Genomic DNA, 25774 nt, shown 5'->3' with positions numbered 1-25774 from the left:
TCTACACGCTCATTCTTTGTATGCTTTCTCTACCTTTTCTCTCGCTAGTCTAACTCGAGCTCCTTACCTTCTCTTCTGTGGATGGTGATGGTGCCTTCGCTTATTCGATGCTGGACAGGTTCCTGTTTACAATTTTGAAACGGTGACGTTTAAAATTCGACTTGTGGGTGGTACTTGTTCAGTAATTTAGTTTCAATATTTTCTGAAGGCATGGAATTTTTTCTTATAAAGGACGACTTACTCAGAGGTTGCCATTAGTTTCGCACGCAACAACAGGAAATGATAAATGGGAATGTATGTGTGTATTTGTGTGTGGGGGGGGGCTCGTACAAGTGTGTATCTGGTGTAAGTTATACCAATCGACTCGACTGTCGTAATACTCGTATTTCGATCAAAATACGTGTTTATGAAAGATAATAGCACTTTAGAATTGATTATTGCGCACACACTCGCGGTTTCTATTGAAACGTGTAGCAGAATTGAATTGAATTTGATGAAGAGGAATTAGTGGAATTCGTTCATTATCCGCCTAGCCATATGTGTGAGCCCATAGTACGACGCCAAACGTCAAAAGATGACCAGGAAATGACTGAGCATTCCGAAGTTGACCTTGGCGATGATGATGCAAATGGGTAGTAGTAACGAAGAAAGTGGAGAGGAACAGGATCAGGAAGAGGAAAACGTACAGGGCAGAAAGAGCAGGGAATACTGACTGGTATGTCTATGGATAGGCTAGGCCTAAGATGAACGAAACCTTATTCTTAGTGTTTACCTAATCAATGAATTGGTGCTGTGGCCATAGGCCTAACCATGGCTTTACTCACCTATCCCTCACACCACTGGCCGGACCAGGGGGATGGGTTGGGGAGAGGGGGCTGTCTGGGGATAACCACATGCCAAGACCTAGTGCCATTCATGAGTCGGTCTCAGGTCACGTAGGCATAGGCCAGCAACACAGGCCATAACTTGGAAATGTTGGGACAGTCGTATTCAGCTCAATGGTCAACCATAGGGCATAGGCCAAGTCTTGTGTAGGCTGTCACGCACATTTTGTAAAAGTGCACAGATGAATATTCGTTGAATGTGCAACACAAATAACGAATTCATAGATGGGCGCACAAATAACTAATCCATTACACATTATGAACCTAACCTTGCCTAACCATTTTACGAACCTTTATAATGTGTGCATGACAAATGGGTCGTTATGTGTCCATTTGTGAATTCATTATTGGTGGTGCACATTTTATGAATATTCATAATCTGCAGATTCACATAATGGATTAATGAAACACTTAATACAAAAGTATGATGATAAGGAGAGCGACGTGTTCTCTCGCCTTAGGCTGTCTAAGAAGCCCACAGTTGCCACAGGGCGTCAGGCAATTTTATTAGCTAGAATCCGCTAGATAGTTCCACACAATTACACGTACTCGTTTATAAAACATTACGAATGATAGCTGACATGTACCCACTACACAAAATGTGCGTTACATAGGCTACCTAGGCCCATGAGACATGAAAAAAGGGGCGGAAGTCTTTTGTTATTCCAGCAATAAATGAGAAAATTACCCTTTATGTAGCCCTATTATATTCAGCAAAACACAACTTGCACGAATGTACGTATATAACGAAATTGGCATACAGTGTTACATAAAGAAAAAAATTCCACTAAATTTACAATTTTAAGATACGAAAATTAAGATGTTTATTGCGCCACAAATGGGTCAAATTGGACTATTAAAAGATGCAACCAGTATAAATCGTGACAAAAAAAATCCCGTTTCTGTAATATCTTGTTGAATATCCTGCAGTAGTAGAGGGAGGGACTTTTATACTTTATCAGGTAACCTGAATGGAGATTTTGTTAGGATACTATAGGTATATTACAAGGGAGTATCCCATACCGTCAGAAATAGGATGGGGCAGATCAACATTGGAAATTTAGCCTTAAAGATGTGAAAATACAAATTATTGAGTGCTGCTTTGTTGGTACATTTCTCAATTTTTTTTACACTCGGCAGCTTATCAATAGACCGTAATTTATTATTTTTTCTCAACTACTCAATAGATTCAATGTTTAATAATGGCGTGTGAAGACATGTCTGACTAAATCGCACGTCACACTTGTCAAGATTCCCGACGATAGCCGAAGCGGTTTTCAAAGTGCAGGAGATTTATTCAGAAATGAAAAAGCGTTTTTGTTGCCCAAATTCAAGTTTTTTTAGCAAAAATATTTCGTTGGAATAGTCGGCAGTGTTTTTTTTTTTTAACTCTGGAGTATACCATTGTGCATTACAACCTTGAAAAGTATTGTTTCTCGTACGATATATATCCAGTGATCATGATTTATATATTACCTCTTAAAATTTTCTAGATTTATTTTGAATTATGCCTACCTAGTAAATGGAGGTAAATATGCACAGGAAGTTGTCTCGAATCATTAGGCTCGCTTAAAGAATTGATAGAGGTAGATATTGTAAACTAGACATTGCGTGTTTTCTTTAATTTTCGTCTTGGGTCCATTCTTGTCTTAGCTTTTTTCGCTTTTACCCCCAACAGAGCTCTCCGAAGACTGGGCTAGTACACGCGAGCCTGTCGTGGAGGGCGTGACCTTCTACTGCAAGTACCTCGGGAACACCGCCGTCACTGAAGCAAAGGGCGCGGAAAGCACTGCCACCGCCATCGAAAGGATCATCCTGACGGCGATGCGTGAGGAGCGGAAGCCGGACCGCGTCAGTCTCCGTGTCGGGCAGCAGGGCATACACATGAGTGACGTCGTCAGTGGCGAGGTGCTGCTGGAAACGTCCATATACAGGTCAGGTGTGTGTGTGGTTTTGTGAAACGATGTGGGGATTCCATTGCGTGTACACTTGTTTTGAGGTCTCGATTGGATTAACTGAAAAAAAATAACAACACATAGTTTGATGAGGCTTAATTTGTTCGGCAGTTGTGGGTTACGTTTGCATGGTCATGCGATGTTAATGGACGTACCTACAGAATAATTTTTGTAGTGTGTATTAACAGAGGCGTGGTTTTTAGCATCAACCGTGCATGGAGCCATAACATGTTCATAATTTTCAGTCCATTTCAGTCGCTAATAGTTCAGTTCAAGGTCTGGAAGACTTGGTGAATGGTGTGGAATTGATTGCAGAGTCTCGAGTTGGCATTTATTGACCCCACTAGAGTGCGAGTCAGTTCGTTTGCTACCGCGGCTTTGCCAAAGCGGGAAGACTAGAGGCAGTCTTTTCAATCGATCAATCAATGAATCAGGATCAAACGCCAGGGGTCGCATTGCATTGCTCACGCGCCGTCGCCAGTCTCCCTCGGTCCCGTGCAGCCACCCTCTCCCAGTTCAAACAACTCCCGACAGGTTCCGTTAACTTGTTCCAACCAGACGTTCTGTAGGCGTCTCCATCGTCTTGTTTACACAATATATTTTTGTATATATTTTTTCTAACTGGCTAGATAAGCTGCAAATTGCACGAGTTAATGGATTTTGTAGTACATGTCCAGGAGTATTCAGATATGTTTTTTTGAATTGTCCAATCGCAGTAAAATTCGTCAAAGGCGTGAGTAACGTGATTGGGAGTGTCTGCAGAATATTATAATCGTTATTCTATTCAGTGCTGTTCACTTGACAGGTGTCTAGGCACCAGTTCATTTAATCAGCACAAGGAACCTTTAGAAACTCTAACTCATGAAGCAGTTGGAGCAACACAAAGAAAAAGAAAATCACCAAAAGCAGTAATATAATGTCACGCACTTCAATCCCACAACTCTAGAAAACAGGAAAATTATACAAGAAAAATCAAACTAGAAATAGATACCAAATGCGCGCACACACACACACACACACACACACACACACACACACTCGCTCACTCACACTTACTTCTCCAAATGTGTGGAAGGGCAATCAAGTTGAAACTCCCACACAGAAAGCAAAGATCCAGTATCAATCTAAAACTTTGATCCAAGTGAAGGTAATAAAGGCCTCGATTGTGCCAACAATCTGAAGAAAAAGGTAATACTAATGTCTAAACTAAATCAACCACTTGAAAATATAGCATCGTACTGACTTGTCTCGTTACCATCAACTGTACACTCTCTAAGGAACGTAGATTCAAGGAGGGCCGATCTCAACACGTTTCTCACAAACATCACAGCACAAGTTCGGGGGTGGGGGAGGCATTTAACAAAATTATACCTAGAAAGAATAATCATGGTGACTGTGTACATCAGTTGTTTGATAAAGTTCCCAGACATGTACTATCGAAGCTCGTAGACATCCTCACCAAGAAATGACTAACAAACTCCTTGGTAGGTACACAGTACAAGGTTAACCAAAACCAAATTTATGGGACTAGAAGACCGTACTTTGGGGGCCCTCCCAAGGAACAATACTCGCCTGCATTATTAAACTGCAAGTAATGCAACATAGCCTAAAAATAACACGATAACACTTTCCTATCTAGATGACCCAACCTTACTTGTATTAATTAGTTCACCTGCACTAAAGCTATACAAATACAGAATAGGCCTGGTCACAGAAAGTGCCCCCAGATGCAGCCATCAGACACAGAATACCATACCTTGTAGTGCTGCTCCAATATCCAGACGACATATTTGACTGACTTCTGGACAGTCCGGTTGCTCCTGCAAGAGATCGAGGACAAAATGGATCGATCGACACTACCCGCCCTCCCTTCGCGTAGCCTTGAATATGCAATCCCTTTCTTCTGTTATTCATGACCAGGATATTTGTTCTGGTATGTTCGACGATTGTGGTATCAGAATAAATTTCACTCGACAGAAGTAGTTTCAAATGGCTGGAAACTCGTTCCAGGTGAAGATGTAGAATTATCTTCACATCTTCATTACTGAAGAGATGCGGAATAAAGGTTAAAGTAACGAGGCAAATGTCAAAGATTTCTAGCGTGATTTGAAATCCTGCCTAAACCCGCCGACGACGACAACCGTTATTACGTCATAAGCTTTGATGTCGTAAAACTACTTCAAGACTCCTGCTGCTGAATTTCAACTTAAAAAAAAATCCAGTGCAGTGGGAGTTTCTTCTCGGCAGAATAAAATTAGTGCTGTATTCATTGTACAAATATGAATATTTGAAAAGGTACTTTAACGAGAATCTTCAGAATTGCTTGTTCTCAATCCAAAAGTATAAAGGACGTTGGCCGAGATGTTCAAGCTAAATTTGCATCTCCTGTGCAATTTGGCATATATCATTCGTACCAGGATTCAGATATTTACAGAAATTTGCACTATATTTATCATCAAATAAATTAATGTCACATAAATAATTTCTACATAACTTTCAAATGTATTTGCAAGATGGTCAAATGCCGGAAACGTGGTAGTCAGTCAGTCAAACGGCGATAGCACAAGTTGGACAAACATTGAAATATGGCTGCAAGACTAAGGTCTCAGCGTATTTGTGTACAATTGCAGGCTGTTCACGATCTCCGTTCTCGCAATCTTTCACCCAAGGTAAAACGAATACTATAAGGTACGTTGAGCACCCCCTCCGCGCACCTCCACCGTGACGTCATAGGAAATTCAGAGAGTGAGAGGTGGAAGAAAATGTAAACTTTAAAGAAAACCATCTATGTATGGTAAACTTTAAAATTACACTATTATGTTCACATAATACTGAAATTACGCAGTATCACTTTATCCTCAAATTATCAGTATCTGAGATATGACCGCCAGAAAATTTATAAAAATGTTTTCCATGCTTTCACATTAGGTGGATTATATTAATATGACGAGTTATTAGATGGGATGACATGCCAATTTATATGTAGACCTTTATCTCCACCAAGCTCAGTTATGTTTTAACCGGATTCTTTAGTCTGTTTATTTGCAATTGAATGAAAATTTCAGGAAATGTTGCTAATAAATAGTTACTTTCAAAATGACGGCTGTATACATATCCAGATGACCGAGTATTGTGTGTGCCACATAATTCAATCCATTTCTAAGTTTTTTATCTTTGGGTAGTGAAAAGAAATGTATATTTTTATCACCTTTCAGTCTAACGGCATTGCACTTCTGCACTATACAAACTGTTGGCATTTTTGTTATTTGTCTGCCTTAGCTACCCCTTTAATCAGAAGATGGAGCTTCGCTCCACACATTGGTGTGCGAGTGGCTGACAGCTCTCGACCCGTGGAACCCTGGTCTCGATATTTCCGTTGATGTCATCATCTACCTGCGCAGTGGAGAGGTTTTATGGCTCTCCCTCACCCCCCCCCCCGCTAACGTACCTTGTAGTATTCGTTTTACCTTGCTTTCACCCACGTGTTTGGTCGTTTGTAAACGTAGAATTCACCACTTGTCAAGTTGTCGTTTGGACTGAATCGACATTTAACAGTTGAAGCCGAAACGTACCTTGCCAACATCCCCTGCGCGACCAACACCATAATTATCACCACCATCACTATCGCCACCACTGTCACCATCACCACTGTCACCATCACCACTGTCACTATCACCATCACCATTACCACCACTATCACCATCACCACCACTATCACCATCGCCACCACTATCACCATCATCACTATCACCATCACCACTATCACCATCATCACCACTATCACCATCATCACCACTATCACCATCATCACCACTATCACCATCATCACCACTATCACCATCATCACCACTATCACCATCATCACCACTATCACCATCATCACCACTATCACCATCACTATCACCATCACCGCCACTATCACCATCACCGCCACTATCACCATCACCGCCACTATCACCATCACCGCCACTATCACCATCACCGCCACTATCACCATCACCGCCACTATCACCATCACCACCACTACCACTATCACCATCATCACCACTATCACCATCACCGCCACTATCACCATCACCGCCACTATCACCATCACCGCCACTATCACCATCACCGCCACTATCACCATCACCGCCACTATCACCATCACCGCCACTATCACCATCACCGCCACTATCACCATCACCACCACTATCACCATCACCACCACTATCACCATCACCACCACCATCACTATCACCATCACCACCACTATCACCATCACTATCACCATCACCACTATCACCATCACCACTATCACCATCACCACCACTATCACCATCACCACCACCATCACAATCACCACCTATAACAATGACCACTATCACCATCACCCACCACTCACCACTATCACGACCACTATCATTATCACCACTATCACCGCCACTTCTCATGCCGATGTAGTTGGCACTGGCGCTTGTGGCACTTCGGGACGACACACTGTGGCCTCGGGATACGTCACAGCGCAAGTGATGGTAGTGCTGCGGGAAGGACAGAAAGGTTGTGTGTAGATGTGCCTCGGTACGAGGAAGTAGTAAAAATTGTCATTTCTAAACTGGAAAATTAAAATGTTTTGTTTTAGTTGACCCACGTGAGATATTGGTTTGTCGGAGCGTGACTGTTAAGCTGCCCTTTGTCCTTGGGCTCGGTTAATGTCGTAGTTGAACGCAGGCATTGGTTGAGTGAAGCATGATGGGAAAACAACCGCCAATCGGCACACACTGACAGATTCACAAATTACGGCTCACGGTGTTTAAGCCCTGTAGTACCTTGACCGAGTAACTCTACAAACGAATTCATCATAACTCACGACAGCAGCTTGGTTGTCCAAAAGAATGGAGGCCCTGGTAAACAACAGTATATAACAACCAAACAAGCGTAACGTATTTAAATCGGATGAAAATTTGAAAATGATCGTGTTGCGGCCCAGATAGCCAGCGATTTTTGGAACGTTTCCATGTAATAGTGCAGGGTTGCAGTAGTGTGAATGACATGAATTGTCACCCCAGAACGCCCACATGAAGAATAGTCACCCCATGAGATCCCACCTGAAGAAGTGTCACCCCATATGTTATCAACACAGGAATAAAGATTATGTTAGGGCTAGGCTGGAGACGTTTCGTAGGTGATGTGCTGACGTATGAAGGGCCTTTCGCACGAAAGTTGTAGTTTGAGTGAAAGTTAATTGGCTGAGGGTAAGTCGGCCCCTCCCCTCCCTTCCACTTCCGTATTTGTAGTGTGAAAGGAACGGACACGATATTGGTATGTGTCGGATGCTCTACGTTTGTTTGGTCTTTAACCCGAGCATTTCGGGGCAATGTAAGAAAAATAATACATTTTGTATCACGTGTCCTTTAATCATGTGCGACAGCGTGGCATGTCATGGTGCCAAATGCCAGATGATCGGGGACAACACCAGCGGCATTTGCCTAGAGCCTGGGAGAAGTCGCCTTGGAAAGACCTTTGGGTTGGGGGGGGGGGGTGTACAAAGGGGCAGCAGACAATTGCTGTCGATGGCTAAGGATGAACAGTTAACTCGTGTAGCAGGAGGACGATCGACTGGGACATTTGTGTGAAGTGGCCCAACCCTGCTTTTCAATTTGAGAAACTGGGAAAGTTGTGTGGAGCTATTTAAGATGAAACATAGCTACATAAAGCATCCTTGGCGAAGTCCCACCTTTACCTCAATTTCTTTCAATTTCTAATTCTAATACAGGGTCAACCACTCTCGTAAAAACTATTGACCGTTCTTAACAGGTTTCTTCCCATACCATATATATGCAATATCCTTATCTTATCCTAAAGCTTCCTCACATATCCGCCTTACCACAAAAATCTGATCTACTTGTGTGTGAAAAATAAATTGACGCAGCCCGAAGGTATTTCCCCCAATCTTCAACATTTCTGCATGAAGGGACGAGGAGAGAGGGAGGGGGGGCGCTTATTTAGTGAAGCGGCCTTCCTGTCGATGTGCTGTCTTGCGACACTGCTTCTGACCCATGGCAGTGGGAGAGAGGCAGGGATGACCCGTCATCTAGAAGGAGCAAAGGTAATAGGGAGGGAGGGGGTGGGTGGGAGTGGAATATGTGGGGCTGGATCTGGTGGGAGTGGATTTTATGCCTTTTTTTTTTTTTTACCTCCCTTGTAAGGGGGAAAAAGCCTTTGGTATACGTATGCACTATTTTTTATTATTATTTTTTTGTAATTGATTTTTATTATGTTTTTTTTATTTCTATTGGTTATATTTTTTTTCATTAAAGTTATTTTTAGTGTTTTTTGTTTTCACTATTTTACCGATTTATAGTTGTCGTTTTATATATTTTTCGTTTTCTTTTTGTCGTTTTTATGCTTTTTATCGTTATTTTTATTCTTGCTTTTTATTTTTTGTTTTTTAGTTTTAGTATTTTAGTATTATATTTATTCTTAATTAATTATTATTATCTTTTTTTATTGTTTATATTATTTTTATTATTGTTTATATTATCATTTTGCTATTATTTTTGTCACTTTATAATTTCTATAACAAACATCATTTGTATAATTTGTAACTTTGTTATATTATTTTTATTAATATTTCTAGCATTTTTATAAATCATTTTTTTAACATTTTCATTATTAATATTAAATATTTCGTTATCACTAGTATTTTATTATTAGTGATTTTTTATAATAAAATAGTCGTGGTGGTTGGGGTCTGATCCTTGGAGAAACTTCAGTACGCAGCCTTCAGCTACATATGACAACCACTTGTGTGGAACAACGTCCATGGAAAGCGCCAGCACTGGAGAGCAAAATTGGCAAGCTAGTCTGTCAAGTGATCTCAGATGGGAATTTAGTATTTCCCCCCCAAGTGAAGGGTCGCTATAGGAAATGCAGACTCGAGTCGTCGAGTGAGCAACGATTGGTTTTCTGTCGGCGAACTCTTGTTCCTTTACCGAAGTCGGCTGTTAGTAGTCCCCTGGACAACATTCGCGCATACTCGTGAATGATATGAAAATTAAACCTTGAAAGTAGTCGTTTAATCTAATTTCAGTCAAAGGGCGTTGTCGGATGAGGTTTCTAGCAGAGGAATTGAAGGCCTGTTGTCCGTTTTGGAAGAACGCCATGTTCGTGTCACTGGTTTTACGTGTTTCATGTCAGGTTGGCTGTTGACGTTCCCTGCAACCCGACCTGGTCACAATTGTAATGTCTCTTACTGGCATATTTTGCCATCACGTGATTCAGCTGCACATCCTGAGGACACGTCAATTTATTTTGGCTACAAGTTGACCACATGTTCTGTCGCACGCGCAACGACGATCTACCTCAAGCTGAACATGCTGTTAGGCTTTGGCTACAATCACTTTCTTTAAAATGGATTAAAATCTTGCAGAGCTAGACAGCCTGGGGACCCTCTGTAGCGAGTCGGTTGTCGGGGATGGGGGGGGGGGATGCACGCCTCAAGAGGAATGACGAGTGTCTCTCAGAATGCGGAAAATACTTTCCTCTGCTGAACCATTACCACAAAGCCTAGTAATTAATTGCAGGCTCGACCGATAGTTAAAGGAAAATGGTCTCAAAATTGAAACCTATTTAAACCTCGGCCATGGGAGGCAGTTGTAACGTGAGGACCAATACACTCCTTGACTAAACAAGTCTTGAGCTTAAACTACACTAGTTCAGATTAACGGAAAATCTGCTGCTGGTACGATGCCCTGGGGAAATCCTCCGGCCCTTCCCAGATGTAATAGCGTTCCTAAAGGCAGTAGTCTCGCTGTGCAAGATGATGAAACTAATCCTTCATGGCACACCGAAAGGATGAAGAAGTGATCCGCAATTAATTATTGTATCCAGGCCACTGGATCTCTGTATATTTTTTCATTCTCACATCCTGAAGAACGGTGGAGTTTGTACAAGTGCTGTAATGGTTTTCGATTTGTACAACACCTCTGCAGAAACTCGTTCTATGTATTTACAGTGCCAACACAAATATATTCTTTATCGTGAAACTGTCTTCAAATACTTCATGAAAAAAAACCTTGAACGTGCTTCCACAGTACAATTCCCTAAATCGGCAAACGGTACAAAATAAAGCGTTAAGAGTAACGAAAAGTTGTATCAAAACTACTCCAATAGGACCCCTACCCTAAACTAAAATTCTTCCCAAAGAGCACATGATAGGTACACAATCCTATGTTAGGACCCTAAACAACACTCGCCCATCTTGTGCCACACAAACACTACCAACTGAACTTAGAAAAAGGGAATGGGCAGCTTCTTATTCTGATATTCAACAGCCTACTACACATAAACGCGTTTACACGATTATATCTAACCTAGCTCTCCAAGACAGACCACGAAACTCGGTACCCCACTAGCATTCCCAGACAAAGCCCCATAGGAAATCGCCCTCAAGAGAAGTAAGAACTTACACTGGCACGCTTGTACTCGGGACATCATGCAGATTTAATAGTTTCAACATCGAGTAGGCTTGGGCACAGAATCAAACTGCCCGAGATGCAACCACACCCCTCGTTACAATGTCACGCATGAACAGTCCCCAGATAACAGTAATACCTTGAGTGACTTGTGGTGGTTGCAGCCTACAAGAGACCTACAGCAAAGGACTAACTGACTTTTTATTGCCATTTGTGGAACGTCACCGTAGCTACAGGATTAAGAATACTTAAATTTAGCAACCTCCTGTTGCAACTTGCTGAGTAAAAGTGACCCAGGTTTACCGGAAGATCAGCCTTGCTCAGGTAGAGTTGGATTCACAGTTGGCAGGCAAGGTTAGTATGCGTTTTTGCCGAGAGATGGAGTTGGAATTCTTTGAGGAATTTGATGGGGAGTTGCGTAGCCCTTGGGTGGAACAAGAACGTCCCCTCCCCCCTGATAAGTACACTCTTGTAAGGATCCGGGCTTATGAACAACGTAAGAAAACCTATTTCCAATCGTGATTAGATCAGGGGTCCATATTAAGATAGCGTTGCATAGGGTTGAAACTTGACCTTCAGGCCCCCCCAGCTGTCATCTGTCATGTATTTTTAGTCTTGGTAGGTTAGATAATTCAGTCCATATGTAATGTAGCTTGCATCACGAGGACAGACTACAGACAGTGGGAAACACGGACACTGAGTTGTATGGTAGAATTGTGTGAAATCCCCAACTTAGGGCTGATCAGTTGTTGTTAGTGGTAGTGGTAGTTCAACTAAAGTAAATTTCTATTTCGGAATTATAATGCTTGACTATTTCACTTTACTTGGCTATTTTTCCTTCAACCTTCGATTAATCGGCGGTACCGCCCACCTTCAGAACTTTTTCTGCTGTAAAATCCCTGTCAAACTTCTTTTCTCCAGCATTTGATATGCTGGAGAAAAAGTATTTCCTCCCAGCATATCTAATTTCTTCTCAAAAGTTGCGGGCTGCAATTCTGCTCCAACAGTCGGATGAAAAATAAGCCAGTGTGATACGCCTTAAGGTCTAGAGAGACGTGATGTTCAGCCTGAATCGTGGAGGAAAATGTAGACCTGAATGTAGATCGCTCACATCGCATGACGATGTGTAACAGGTGTTCACACCATTTGGGGGAAGCTGATGGGTTCTGTCACCAGGCGTGGGGAGGAAATGCCAAATGAGGGGGAAACGAAGGTGCAAGATGATAGCAAGACGTGCGAGAAAGATTTTTAGTTGGGGATGGATAGAGAAAACGTTACTTTATATTTGCTTCACCAGCAAGTTTGAATTGCGAAATAGAAAAGTTCATAGTTGCTGGTGATTATTCTTGCTTAATTATCACCATTTTCTTACTGCGTCAATGCAGTGCAAGTTGGACGAGTATTTATTTGCAGGAAGTTGTTTTTAATTCGTAAGAAAATATTGTAGTGCATGGTTCGTTGGCGGAAGTGTAGGAAGGGATGGCGGAGGAGTGAGAGGAGGGGGTGTGGAGGGGGGAGGTGGGAGGTGGAGGGGGAAGGGGGGAGGTGGAGGTGGTGCGTGTGGTAAGAGATATGCTGAAGGACGAGCAACTATATAGATACGTACTTTACCTCCAATGCGTCCTTCAGCACAGACTGGAGGCAAAGGTGTCAGAGAGGGCGAGGTGGTACAGGGCAGTCACAGACTATGAGCCCCTTGTACTTCTCGCTCCACACCTAGAAAAGTGGAAACTGCTCTTCCGTCTGCGACTGGAGGACCGTTGTTTCTGGGAAATCAAGAGAAATTCAACACCTGCAGAAAGAAGATGCCACCATTGTAGCCACCCTGAAGCCACCCTGAAGCATTACCTCCAGCATTGCCCCGCAACTGCTTTTCTGAGGAGAGGGCCTCCGACAACATCTGAGGGTCTTGTGCGCCGCCTATGCAGCCACTTAAGTAATTACGAACTGCGTCGGCTGGTGGAGTGTCAGCCCCCCCCCCTATAGATTTATATATATATAAATGTCTTCACTTAACACCATTCACTTAAGTATTCACTTGTAACATCATTACTTGAAACACCTAACACCGATACATCATGAAGGGTGCATTCGCCGGGATGTGCATACGCATTTTACATGAGTATGCACATCTTGTGAATGTATGAGTGTGTGGGGTTGGGCCCACACACACTCGGAAGTCAAATCACCCTCCAAACGGGCTCACACTAAAAGCCCGTGGGAGCTTCACTCCCGAATTACACAGAACAGAACAGAACTCCAATGCGTGGTAGTCCTTTTCAGTGTAGACGCCGCTGTTGACAAAGAATTGAAACTAAGGATTCTTCGCCTGTTTTCACGTGTGTTGCTGTTGATTTTTGGATTCAACACTGACTAAAATCGCCAAGTTCATCACTAATGGAAAGGGGAAATGGCTTTCTGAAAAGTGAAGGCGGGAGGGAGGGAGAATATGGGTGTTTAATGTAGATGTTTGAGATGAACTGAATATTTTGTAAATAAGGGTATTGATTTGAACTTATGATGAACAGTTTCATAGGAACGCGTGTATGCTTAGTGTAAGTTGGTGTATGTGAGTGTAAATTGGACAGGCATGGGGATGCGAAACTTCGGTATGCTCTTGTAGTGTTGAGCGTTGGGTTGTTGTTGTTGTTGTGTATAGTTTTTGCGACAAGGGCCATAAAGGTTCTCAATGAAGAAGCGGGCCAAGGTTTGTTTTGAACAAGGCAGTAACCCAGTAAGGGAGCTGTGATGGGAAAAATTGCGTAGGAGTAATGTGCGTCTTTCGAGGAGAAGGTTTTGTTGGCGCGCATATGCAGTCTGTATGTTTGTGTTTGCGCGTATGTGCAGTATGTTTGTATTCGCGCGCATGCGCAGTCTGTGTTCGCGCCTCGCCACCAAACGATTCCCCAGTGTAACGTCTAGACTCTAGAGCAGGGGTTCTCAAACTTTTTTCTGTCATTTCCCCCCTGGACCCAGTTCAACCATCCAGATTTCCCCCTTCATGTGTATGAAGGAAAGAGTAGTTAAACCACACTGTGACTATTTACTAATTTATTTTTCAAATGCACATATATACTGATAAACAGGCATTCTCTCTCTCTCTCTCTCTCTCTCTCTCTCTCTCTCTCTCTCTCTCTCTCTCTCTCTCTCTCTCTCTCTCTCTCTCTCTCTCTCTCTCTCTCTCTCTCAGACATAAGAAAATTCATCGAGATTATTTTAGTTAGTAGGTAGTGTAATTATTTCCCCCCTGGTAGGTTCAAATTTCCCTCCATTGGGGGAAATTTCCCCCATTTTGGGAACCACTGCTCTAGAGTAAGGAAGCGACTAAGACTGCCAATGTGTTGTTAGTTTCTCGCAATTTCATGTTTCTAAACATCACCCGGGGCGTGATGTTTGGGACAGGACATACCTGGAGGCCCATAGTTGCAATTCACACGGCCACCTAGGTATTGCCAACCACCAATTTGACCCATACCAAGGCGAAGTGGGCCCTGGCCGAGATTAGTAGTACCACCGTCGACCAACAATGCATCGATTAATAATAAGTCCCATGAGAGTATACGGTAAGTAGGAAGACCTGCCCAACTCCTCATTATGACCCCCAAGGAGGAACTCTAGAAACTATAACAATAGAATTAGAATCGAGAGCTAAATGTGAAAGCCCCTATAACCTTAGCAGGAACCGAATTCAAACAAAAACTGCATAGGGCATTTAACACCACTGTGGGAGCAGGTAACATTCTACCTCTACAATACCACACAGAAGAATTGGAAAGAATAGGCAATAAAAATGATAAAAATATGCACTTAAAACCGTAAAAAAAAAAAACGGACTATATTAGTAGTAACCTTCATTTAACAAATTTCAAACTACCTGACACTTGGTTATGAAGTTGCCAAATGCTGCATACGTTGTTTCAACTGCCAGCGGTTTGGACACTCGAGACAGCGATGTCCCCACCTAAAAGGTGCATGTGTACCATGCTTAACCCAGTCCCCGTCCATGGAACCCCCATGTTTTCAAATGCAGCCAAATGTATAAACTGTAGTAAATATATCACGTCATCCTCGAACTGCACAGGGGGGTACCGAGAAGGAAGTCTTATCATTTTAAGTGTAAATTGTGACGTAGGTGACATAGGTGAAGCAACACGGGAAAGGTAACCTTCATATTGTTGAATTAAAGAATAGATTGAACTTCTTTTTAAATGCCGAGGTAGTACATCGAGAAGCATTTCAAGTGAGAGAAGTTCAAACTGTAGTTCAATTCAGTAGCAGGAACTCTTGAACTTCCTGTGCTACGTCGCTTGCCTCTCAGTTCACGTACTCTGATCAGTTTTGGAGAAGTCCGAAAAAGTACTATCAAAAATGGTCAGACCAGTAGTCCCATAGGCGGAAGCATAAACCTGTCAGGGCACGGGCTCAAAGCCCGTGGGAGGGATACTTGACAAAAAAAAAAAAAAAAAAAAACACTCCAATAGCCATATTCTAACAACTACACCGGGAGAGACCACCCATACAACACGAAAATCCCCAACACAAACGTCTACACCCACCTCACCAGTGTCATCAGAACCCACAAACCAACCTCTCGCTCTCAGCCCATCCGAAGTAAAGACTGTGTACAAGAACCTTGTGCATAAACATCCACTTTCCCCAGTTCACATTTTCCCAGAAACCCATTCATCCCCTCCTATTATCCACCTCAAAACCTACACCCCCTACTACTTCAAGAAATTTTCCAATTCTCTAAAAGAAACCGTAGAAGACGTAATGGAGTGTAAATTATACCATACCAGTAAACTTCCCATTCCGAAGACGTCGACAAATCTTCCCCATCGACCAAATCCACACAGGTAGTACAGGCACAGGGACACACTCAGGTAGAGGGAACGGGGACACGGCTAGGCATAGAGACGAACACAGGCACCTCACCGGTGTATGAGAAAGGCGACAATTTATTCGAAGTTGGAGTCCCGCCCAAATGCCAGAGATTGCTCTGGCATAAGGCCAGGAGGTACATTACTATAAAAGCTCAACAATTTTGTTTTGACGGAGCCAGTGGAAGTAATACTTTTGCAACTGGGACAGAGTCGGGGAAACGGAATAGGGTAAAGGGGTGCTGCCTTGGAATGTGAGCCTTCAACCTAGTCAGAGTTGTTGTTTGCAGCTTGTTCGTTCAGATGTGCCCCAGAGGCTGTCTAACCACATGTTTATCGAAAAGCGATGGCACTGCGTAGTAAACCCCTTGGGCATCGGGTGGCATAGGATGGTATTCATGTTGGTACTAGGGCTGTCTTCGATGGCGCGCAAACACTAGAGTACTTGTTATATCTTGTTTGTACTGGGCCCAGAGTGCAGAGTGATCCTTGTTTTTTTATTGTCGCTACCGCGAAACTGTGTTCATATCCGGGGCGCCCCGTGCGTAGCGCGGCCGTTACAATGTCACCCTCGCTTCTGCCCTGCCAATTTACAAGAATGTCGACTTTGCAGAGGTTATTGGGGCATAGGGGAGTTCGATTGACAGATTAGGAACATCGCTTTGGAAGCTAGACACTCAACAGGTTCTAACTAGTTAGATAAATACATAATTGAGCTAAATGGCGAGACTTGGCAATCGCCGTTCTTCCACGTGCTCGCCAAGAAGTAAACATCGCACACCCCTTGGCTCGGCCAATGAGAGCGCGGCAAATAGTCCCCCAGCCAATAGGCGAGCACCGTCCCCAAAGGGTCAGGGAACCCCCAAGGGCATTGGAGTTCCATTTGGCGACGTAGTTTGTTCCCTTTGCCTTGGGCCCTTGGTACCACTCCCCCCCCTCCACACCTCTCCACGCCCCTCCGTACCACTTTCCCACCCCCCCTCCACACCTCTCCACGCCCCTCCGTACCACTTTCCCACTTCCACCCATCCTCCGCACCCCTTTTCCCCCATCGTCCCTAGTCCATTTCTCCACCTCCGTTCCCCTTCCATCCATTTCTCCACCCTTCGTATCCCTTCCCCCACTCCACCCACTCCCGTCTTTCTTCCACCCATCCCTCCACCCTCCCCTCCACCCTCCCTTCGCCGCCCCCCTTCTCCACCCTCCCCTCGCTACAGTGCGCACGCGTGGCCTGTGAACCGCCTAACCATCTCTGGAGGTGACGTCAGGGTCGGCCTTCTTCGCAGGAAGACGATCTGTGGCTCAGCCTTGGAGGAGGATGTTGTCATGGCAGGCAAGGCCTATGGCAGAAGTAGTTTACCACATGGGTAGCGATTGCAAAACAGGAAGCATGAAGTTTTTTGTTCCATTCCGTTTGTTTATTATTTTTTTTTTTTTATGTAGCGGGAACTGGGCTCTCGGATGTAGTTGATACGGAAGAGATAAGATACGGGCAAGGTTACTTTTTGTGTACCACAAAAAAAAAAATTACTTCCCACAACTTTAAGGACCGTTTGCACTTTGCCACGGATCATACATGTGTGCTCATCAATTGAGGGCAACTTTACTGAGATGGAAAACTTTAGCTGTAATTACATCAAGTAGCTAGTGTTGCCACGTGCGGACGCCATTCACGTACACAAAACAAAAGTCCACAATGGAACTATCGAAAGAAATCCACTTCTGTTCAGTAGGACATAATCCACTAAAAGCTGACACGCGCACTTTAAACCACGCAGTCAAATGTGCACTCAAACACGCACACAATGATATCCGCCTTTTCACACGCACCTGCACAATCGTGCATGCGCACGTACACACCCACACACATGCAATCGCTTATGTTAGGGAATCCTACAACTTGCCGAGATCAACAAAAGTGGCATTTACATATTTGGACGAAGAAATTATGAAAAAAAAAATACTGGTCACACTGATAAGGCCTAGACTAGAATATGCGGCGACATTGTGGTCACCCAGTACCAAAAAGAATATAAAGAAAATAGAAAGAATCCAGAGAGCAGCAACAAAAATGGCACCTGCACTCGCAAACTTGTCATATGAGGAGAGATTGGCTAAACTAGATTTACCGACTCTGGAGCAAAGAAGAGAGAGGTGACCTACTGACCAACTACAGAATCATGAAAGGCACAGAAATACTTGATAGGACTTGTTAAACTGGGACAGGAGAAGCACAAGAGGACATGGAAAGAAAATAAAAAACATAGCTACAGAAGAGATCTGAAGAAAAACAGTTTTCCACATAGCGGTAGAGACTTGGAACAAACTGGACAAGGAAATAGTGTGGGCAAAAACCATTCATGAGTTTCAAAGCAAACTAGACACTGCTAGATACAAAGGCGGGACTCTACGAGCGTAGCTCCCCTTCCCGCCAAATACAACTAGGTAAATGTACTCGTTCCCTGTGCGGAAGCAAATGGGACGCATAAACAAGCATGCACGCGTGCTCCCAGCACCCACTACCAGAGGCAAAAAGCGCGCGTGTGAAGGTCAGACGCTCATAGTTGACAATGGGTAAATGAACCCGTCGTTATCGATAAGGATATCGTAGTATCTGTAGTGTTACACAAAGTTTTGGCAATTGGAACGTTCGTGCACACGAACGCGAACACAAGAGGTGAAAAGTAACAACAAAACCCGGATGGAACAAACGCGCGCGCATTGACCATGTAAATGTACTGAAGTTTCCAAGAACATTTATTTCTCGGGGTTTGTCTATGTAAGCAAAAACGTGTAGTAAACACGCACTATAAGGCTGTGCCCAAGTGCACAACGATGAGACATGGGCACCCACGTAAACCGCTGGGTAAATACTGCATTCTGTTTGTCTTTGTGCCTCAGTCTGCCGGTATCCAAACAATCTTGACTTTGTCGATATCGAGAAAAGAACTTTCTTTTCCGTCTAAGATAATTGTGTTGCCAAGGCCACATTCCTTTGGCATTTGTAGGGGAAATATTGGGCGATACATAATTATGTGATCTACATTTTGAAAATCATGTATGAAATGACACATACTTAAGTAGTACCAAATAGTGTACCTTTTTTAAAACCTGCATATTTGACATAGGTTCAGACACGCTAATAAAGCATTGCAATTTGTAGTGGGCACATGTCAAATTTATTATATTTGTAATATTGTATAAATGTGTAATTGTATGGAACCATCCAGTTTCTAATTAACTTACCTGACACTCTCCTTGCTATCTTTTATATTAAATGGTGGCAAAAAAGCACATGGTATCCCATGCTTAAACTCTACACGTATGTATAAACTGTGACCAAGATGGCCTTGTTATCCTGACTGTAAAATATAAATTTTTGAGTCTTTGACTTGGAATGCATTGGCTTCAGAGAAGCCTGAAGAAAAGTATAATCAATGATTATAATTAGACCAGGAATCGTATATATAGAAGCTTTACAGTTCATCAGGTGGAACCCATACAGAGACTACCCACAAACTCGTACACTCCTCTTGTTTGTCACTAGAACCCCCGCAGCTCGTCCTTTCTGGCTCTCCCCATCAAAGGTACAAGACCTTTTTGTACAACCCCCCCCCACCAACGAATTTGTTCACCCCTTCCTTTCACCCACCCAAACACCTATAACTTTTTACCCTAAGGTTTGTAATTTCCTTTCTGCCTTCTAATTTGTGTTGACTGTATAGCTTCCTCAATTTGGAATTATATAGCTTGTGCTAGTGTTTTTAAATTATAAGGAACTCCTGCCTGTATGGGAAATGTAGCACAACTAACATAACCTGTCTTACACTGTATAGTATTTTAACACGTAAGTTTTGTCCTTTAGTTTTCCTTCCCTTTTTGCACATCAGGAACTGACGTAAGGTGTTCTGTTGCAGAATATCATACTGTTCAGCAGATGCCCACTACGACCATGTCTTTGCATTCATCGCCACTGATGATGATGACCACTGCATGTGCCATGCCTTCCTTTGTCCCAAGAAGAAAATGGTGAGAAAGTAGTTTGTCTATTGTGAAGGGAGGGAGGTCATGTCAAGTTGGTATAGTGTTTGAGGTTATTTGGGGTTGCTGGCTGGGTAATTACAATAGTTAGAACTTAATGTGCCTGTATGGATAATGTGGCTCTAAGTGAGCCTCGTTACAAATTTGGAAATGTCAAAATAGCATGTTTTTTCAGGGTCCAAAAGCATAGGTCAGACTTCACCTGCTCATGTCCTGTGGCCATTTAAGATAATGGTAAAGCCATCAAACTTTCATTCAGTGGAGTCCAGTGTCTTTTCTTGAAAATGATAAAATAAACAAGGTGAAAACAAATGAAGAATGGACCATAAGATGGAAACAAATTAATGGACTATATTATGCTCTTGTATTGTAAATTTGAACTCTTTATAGATCGATTTTGCACCCATATTATCAGTTTCAAATAATTATAGAACATAATGTTATGCTAGATGAAAATTATTTAATGTCGAAATTTTCACATGTTAAAATTCGGGGCAACACACCCACACACAAGTGATGAGACCTCAGTCTTTACCCTCACTAACCAGAATTGAAGCCTTATAAGGATTTGTATTTTATATTGGACCCTAAATTATCTGAAGTATTTTATCCTCTCCAGTCATAGGTCTGACATGGGTTGTGCATTTTTTTAAGGAAATGATAATCACTGGAGATGAAATGTCACCCCAAAATAATGCCAAATACACGGATTTTCAAAGCATAAAATTAAGAACTTTGTGGTTTAATTCTTGCCATCTAATATATTTTTCCGTGATGGCAGGCCCAAGCTGTCACACTAACAATTGCTCAGGCCTTCAGCTTGGCCTACGAGGGGTGGAAGATGAGTCAAAAGAACAACAATGAAATCTATGGGCATGAGGAAGTCCCAGCACAAGTTATGGTAAGTGACAATAGGATCTGTTGCAACATGATAGACCTGCCCCCAGCTAGGTTGTAATCCTCCCAAATTAGTTACCCCCTACCCCCTAATATGGATTGTTCTCCACCAAACTAGTTCTATTTGACTTTAAAAATTTGGTACATTAGCAAACTTTTTTGCATCTAATTCTTGTTTTGACTTCTGTGATTTGGCAGACAATTTTGTGCTGTGAAAATAGTTATACCTGTCTAAATTACCAAGATTGCCTGAATTTTCAAACTTAAATGTACACTGTATAATGAGTATACAACTCTGGTCCTAGTTTCCCACTGCTTGTTGCTATTAAAAGACTGAAATACTGTAATGCTTCTTAAAACAATTATTTTATTTAAGTAGGATGATTCCACAAACACAAGTTTTGCATCAAGTTTGTGCCAACAGGCCCAGAAACTGGTCTACAAGTAATAACACAAGATAATGTCAGGTGGTATTCCTGCACACAGTCTTTGATATCAGTTAGAAATACATCTCCAGAAGGAGTGTGGATGCCAAGTTAGCTGACAGTTTCCAGACTGGGCCCATAACACACTGTAATACATGTTTATTTGTATTTTTTAATGTTCATATATATTTTTTGCCACCAAATTAAAAAATCACATTCATTTCGGCATAACTTTGATAGTCTTGTTTTCTTAATTTTATGTTTTCTTGTTATGTACACAACTTATCTTGACAGCAGTATGTTGATTCAATTTATTCTAATACTGTAAAGATAATTACACAACATTTATTACTTTTTCATATATTGAAAGGTATTTAGGAAATGCAATATTAGGACAAACAATTCTGCATTCTAAATGCTGTGATTACTTTTCTTAAGATCAGAAGTGCTTTGATGATCAAAATTTTCTAGAGCATACTTTCACCTTTTCTGACTAGAGATTGTATATTATCTCCCATCATAGCAGTATCCCATTGCCCTTAATATCTTCTTGCCATTGTTGGAATGTCCTGATGAAATCTCTTGCCATGCTCTTTACTGACATTGCCCAAGTTTTCAGGGAAGAAATCTAGTTGAGAATGCAAAAAATTAACCTTTAAGGACATACAACAACCCAGTTAATTGAAGTTCTCAACAAGCTTTGCTACCAGTTGTTCATAATTAGGATTCATGTGATTTCCTAGGAATCCATGAAATACACACCAAGCTTCTTTTTCAACTTTTGTCATTGCTCTTTCCAGTTTCTTTGACTTCAATATTGCGTTTACTTGGGGGTCCAACAAATATGCAACCCTTGATCTTGGCCTCAGATAGTATTGGAAATGTTAGATTAATTTCTTAAAGCTTCTTCAAGATCTAAGGCCTTCACAAATGGTTTTACCAATCCAAGTTTAACCACTTCAGTACAAGTCAAATTCTTGCACGCATCGGCTGATATGTATGATGCATCACACTACTTGCATTATAAAATATAAAGTCACTGCTGTATTACTCATTCTCTTTTACTCTGAGTAATAATAAACAGACAAGAAACAATGGTCTCAAACTGTCCGGAAATAGATTCAATTTGGAAGTAGGTAGAAACAACTTTGCCAACCGTGTAGTTAATGAATGGAATAAACTTCCTGCACAGGTAGTGCAATGTAGTTCAGTTCGAAGCTTTAAGAATCATTTAGATAAATACCTAAGTAAGATGCTGTAATTATTATAATTTATGTTATATTATTTGTTTTTGTTTTGTTATAATTTGTCTGTCTGATTTTCATTTATTATTAGTTATGTCAATTTATTATCATTTACTATTTACCTGTTTGTTTGTTATTCAACTATACCAATGCATTTATTTATGTATTTTAATTGTTATTTACATTGTTATAGTTTTAATTTATTATTAATATGATTTTTTTTTTTTTTTTTGCATCCGACCTAGATATGGATCAAAAGGTCTCCTGTCGGCATGCTTTGCCTTTGTAATCCTTTGTAATCCTTTGTAACACACAAAACGTGATCAAACCAGTTCAGAATCCAGGGGTAACTCGTTTACAACTACAAAAATATATAATCAAGACGCTGACGCTGGCATCCTTGTGTACCCACTCATGTGTCATGCCTACGTAGGCATCATTGTACCGAAGAGGATATGAAATGGGGGTAACAAGACTTAGTTGGAATCTACTAGAGGCTGTCTGAAAACATTTAACATTCCTGGCAGCATTTCCACCCATGGGGGCCAATGAACTTTGTAATGATCTTCAGCTCTGTCCCAAAGGCAAAGGAAACCTGAATACTTTGTATATTCCCCTTGCAAGCCAAGTAAGAAAGCAAGCATCTTGAAATCACCATAAAGATCCCACCTGAATTCAGCATAATTTATTTGGTAATGAAGTTATTTGACATTATCATAATTTTCTTTCTTCTGTACAGAGTGCAAGAGGCAAAGATGGATATTTATTTCCATTGTGGAGCAACACTGCTTTGAGACTTTGTTTTGAACTATCCATGAACAGTTGCCATTTTGCAGGATCATGCTAGTCCAAGAGCAGTAAACAAACCAATCACAATACAATAGCACAGATCATTACTAATGTCATAGTAAATTTCAAATTCTTCATTTTGTTTCTGGTACAGATGTCCTGCAGTCTTCCCCTAGTAGATTCCATTCCTTCACCCTTGATGTATAAAGTTCAGCTCCTGACCTAGTAAGACCTAAATCCCTGATTAAATCATCTAGCTCACTCTGATTTGGAAAGTGAGGCTCCGAAGTCGTTCTTGGTACAAAAGCTTCCTCCATTTCTTGGCTGCTGCTACTTGCTGACTCTTCAGATGAAATATCCATTGCATCTTCCATCTGAAAAGAAATGACTACATATAGCGGCTTCAACAAAGACTTAAATAACATTAGCATTCCATACATCTTTAGGAAAATTAACATAGTAAATGATTAATGTTCAAGTTAATTAAAAGTAAGACTTGGAAAGTATAATGAGAAGTATACTTACATTTTCTGGTGGTTGTGGTACTGGTAAGCTGTTGTCTTGTGGACAGGTTTTTTAGATGATGGTATGTCTTGATACTGAAGAGATTGTCTTCCTTTTACTTTTCTGTACTTTGTCACATCAGTCATAGAGAAGTAAGTCATTGTGATGGTTCTTCAGCTTTCTCCATACTCTGGGAATGGCAAAAGGCATTGCCCCTTCTGTACCTCTGAACCATCCATCTAGAGTAGATTGACAGCTTCCACAAATCAAATGAGGCCACAGTTTGTCCTGGTCACCCATGGGCATTCTGAAATAGTCTGTACAGTGTCCACAATTGGGCACCTTTCATGATCTTGTGTAATACCTGCTTTTTTCCAGTATAATACCCATACACAAAGCAAAATGAATCTGGAGTATTTTGATGTTAAATCATATCATAGTAGCAATCATGAAAATAACAGAACTTGGTAATTGATGTGAAAGAGAAAATGAAATATACCTTTAATAGCAGAACATAACATTTGTGTATATGATAACATTGAAAGATGTATTTCTATAACATTTGATGATACAGAAAAAAATTACATTTTTGGAATTGGCAGAAAATTTATTAAACGGTAAAAATACAATGAACAAAACTTTTGTAATAAAGAAAAGAGAGAAAAAAAAAAAGCTGCATTGTGTGATCTCCAATTTAGACTGTTTATTCCACCTTGCATACAAGAGCTGACAACCAGGGATTGCTCCCCCCAGTCTTGCACAAATGCAATACAAATAGTCAGTTTCTACCCAGAGGAACACAGGACTGGTGCTAGCCACTATTGGGTTTAGTTGAAGCTTGAAATGACACCATTGCATGTAGGATGCCAAAAGTGTTTTGGTAGATCTATTTGCAGGATGGTTAATGGTTTATGAACTGCATGTCTGGTAGAATTAGATTTGAAATTGCTAGTACTCTTGTTTTTATTCATTTGCAAAAATTTCAATGTTTTATACAGATGGGTCCAGCTGATGGTAAACCTCAGTTTAGCAGTGCAAGTTACAACCGGTCACACTCTACACCCTCCAGCCGGAGCTCCTCTCCTATTCCCATCAGGGCAGATTTAGGGTCACCAGAAGGCAAAAATAAAAGTATGTTGAAATTGGCTTGTCGAGCTGTATTTGGGTTTTTCATAGCATATAAATGTTTTTTCAGGTTGCAAGTACATGAATTTTTGGAACATCTTTGTCAAGTAGTGCAGAGTACTAATGTGAACTTGAAACACAGGTTATCAGTCGAGTCAGGTCCTTCTAATTGATCTTGACAAGGACTGCAACTCTGAGGAGGATGTCAAATTGTCGAGCACAAATTCAACTAATTCTACAGCCCATAAAGACAGTGATAAGGAGACCATCCCTGACAAAAGTTTGAAGGGTGTTCTTAACCCACGACGCTTGGTAAGTAATGTAATCTAAGAGGGTACATGTCCCTGGCAGCAGCAAAATAAAAGTATGTTGGCAAGGAAGTGGTGATGTTGCTGCTACTGCCACTGCTGCTATAGTCTGGTGCTGGTCTTCAAAGGCTGTTGCTTTGTAGTCATAAGATTCATTTGCATAAACAGAACGAGACTAAAGATTTCTGTAATTTGAAATGTTAGATGAAATTGTGAAATTTTTAACATTAGATTCATTAGTAAGTGTACTAGTTCTTGTTTTCCAT

The 25774-nt window shown here is 41.5% G+C and overlaps 1 protein-coding gene across 2 annotated transcripts in view; it reads left to right on the top strand.

Moving 5' to 3' along the window:
- The window catches only part of LOC143024719 (uncharacterized), a 52893-nt gene that overhangs the window by 20514 nt on the left and 6605 nt on the right, over positions 1-25774 (top strand). Inside the window, exons 2-6 of one of the 2 annotated variants that reach the window (XM_076183787.1) lie at positions 2563-2818; positions 20093-20204; positions 20998-21117; positions 25074-25206; positions 25343-25512. In XM_076183787.1, the coding sequence (XP_076039902.1) occupies positions 2563-2818; positions 20093-20204; positions 20998-21117; positions 25074-25206; positions 25343-25512 (791 nt within the window). Of the gene's footprint in view, positions 1-2562; positions 2824-20092; positions 20205-20997; positions 21118-25073; positions 25207-25342; positions 25513-25774 lie in introns of those variants that run through there. The other variant, XM_076183789.1, reaches the window with a different exon arrangement.

This window comes from Oratosquilla oratoria, chromosome 4 (assembly GCF_046742065.1).
Source record: "Oratosquilla oratoria isolate Oo_2021 chromosome 4, ASM4674206v1, whole genome shotgun sequence".
Taxonomy (NCBI): domain Eukaryota; kingdom Metazoa; phylum Arthropoda; class Malacostraca; order Stomatopoda; family Squillidae; genus Oratosquilla; species Oratosquilla oratoria.
The sequence above is the reverse complement of the archived record's forward strand: the minus strand, read 5'-3'. Positions and strand labels throughout refer to the sequence as shown.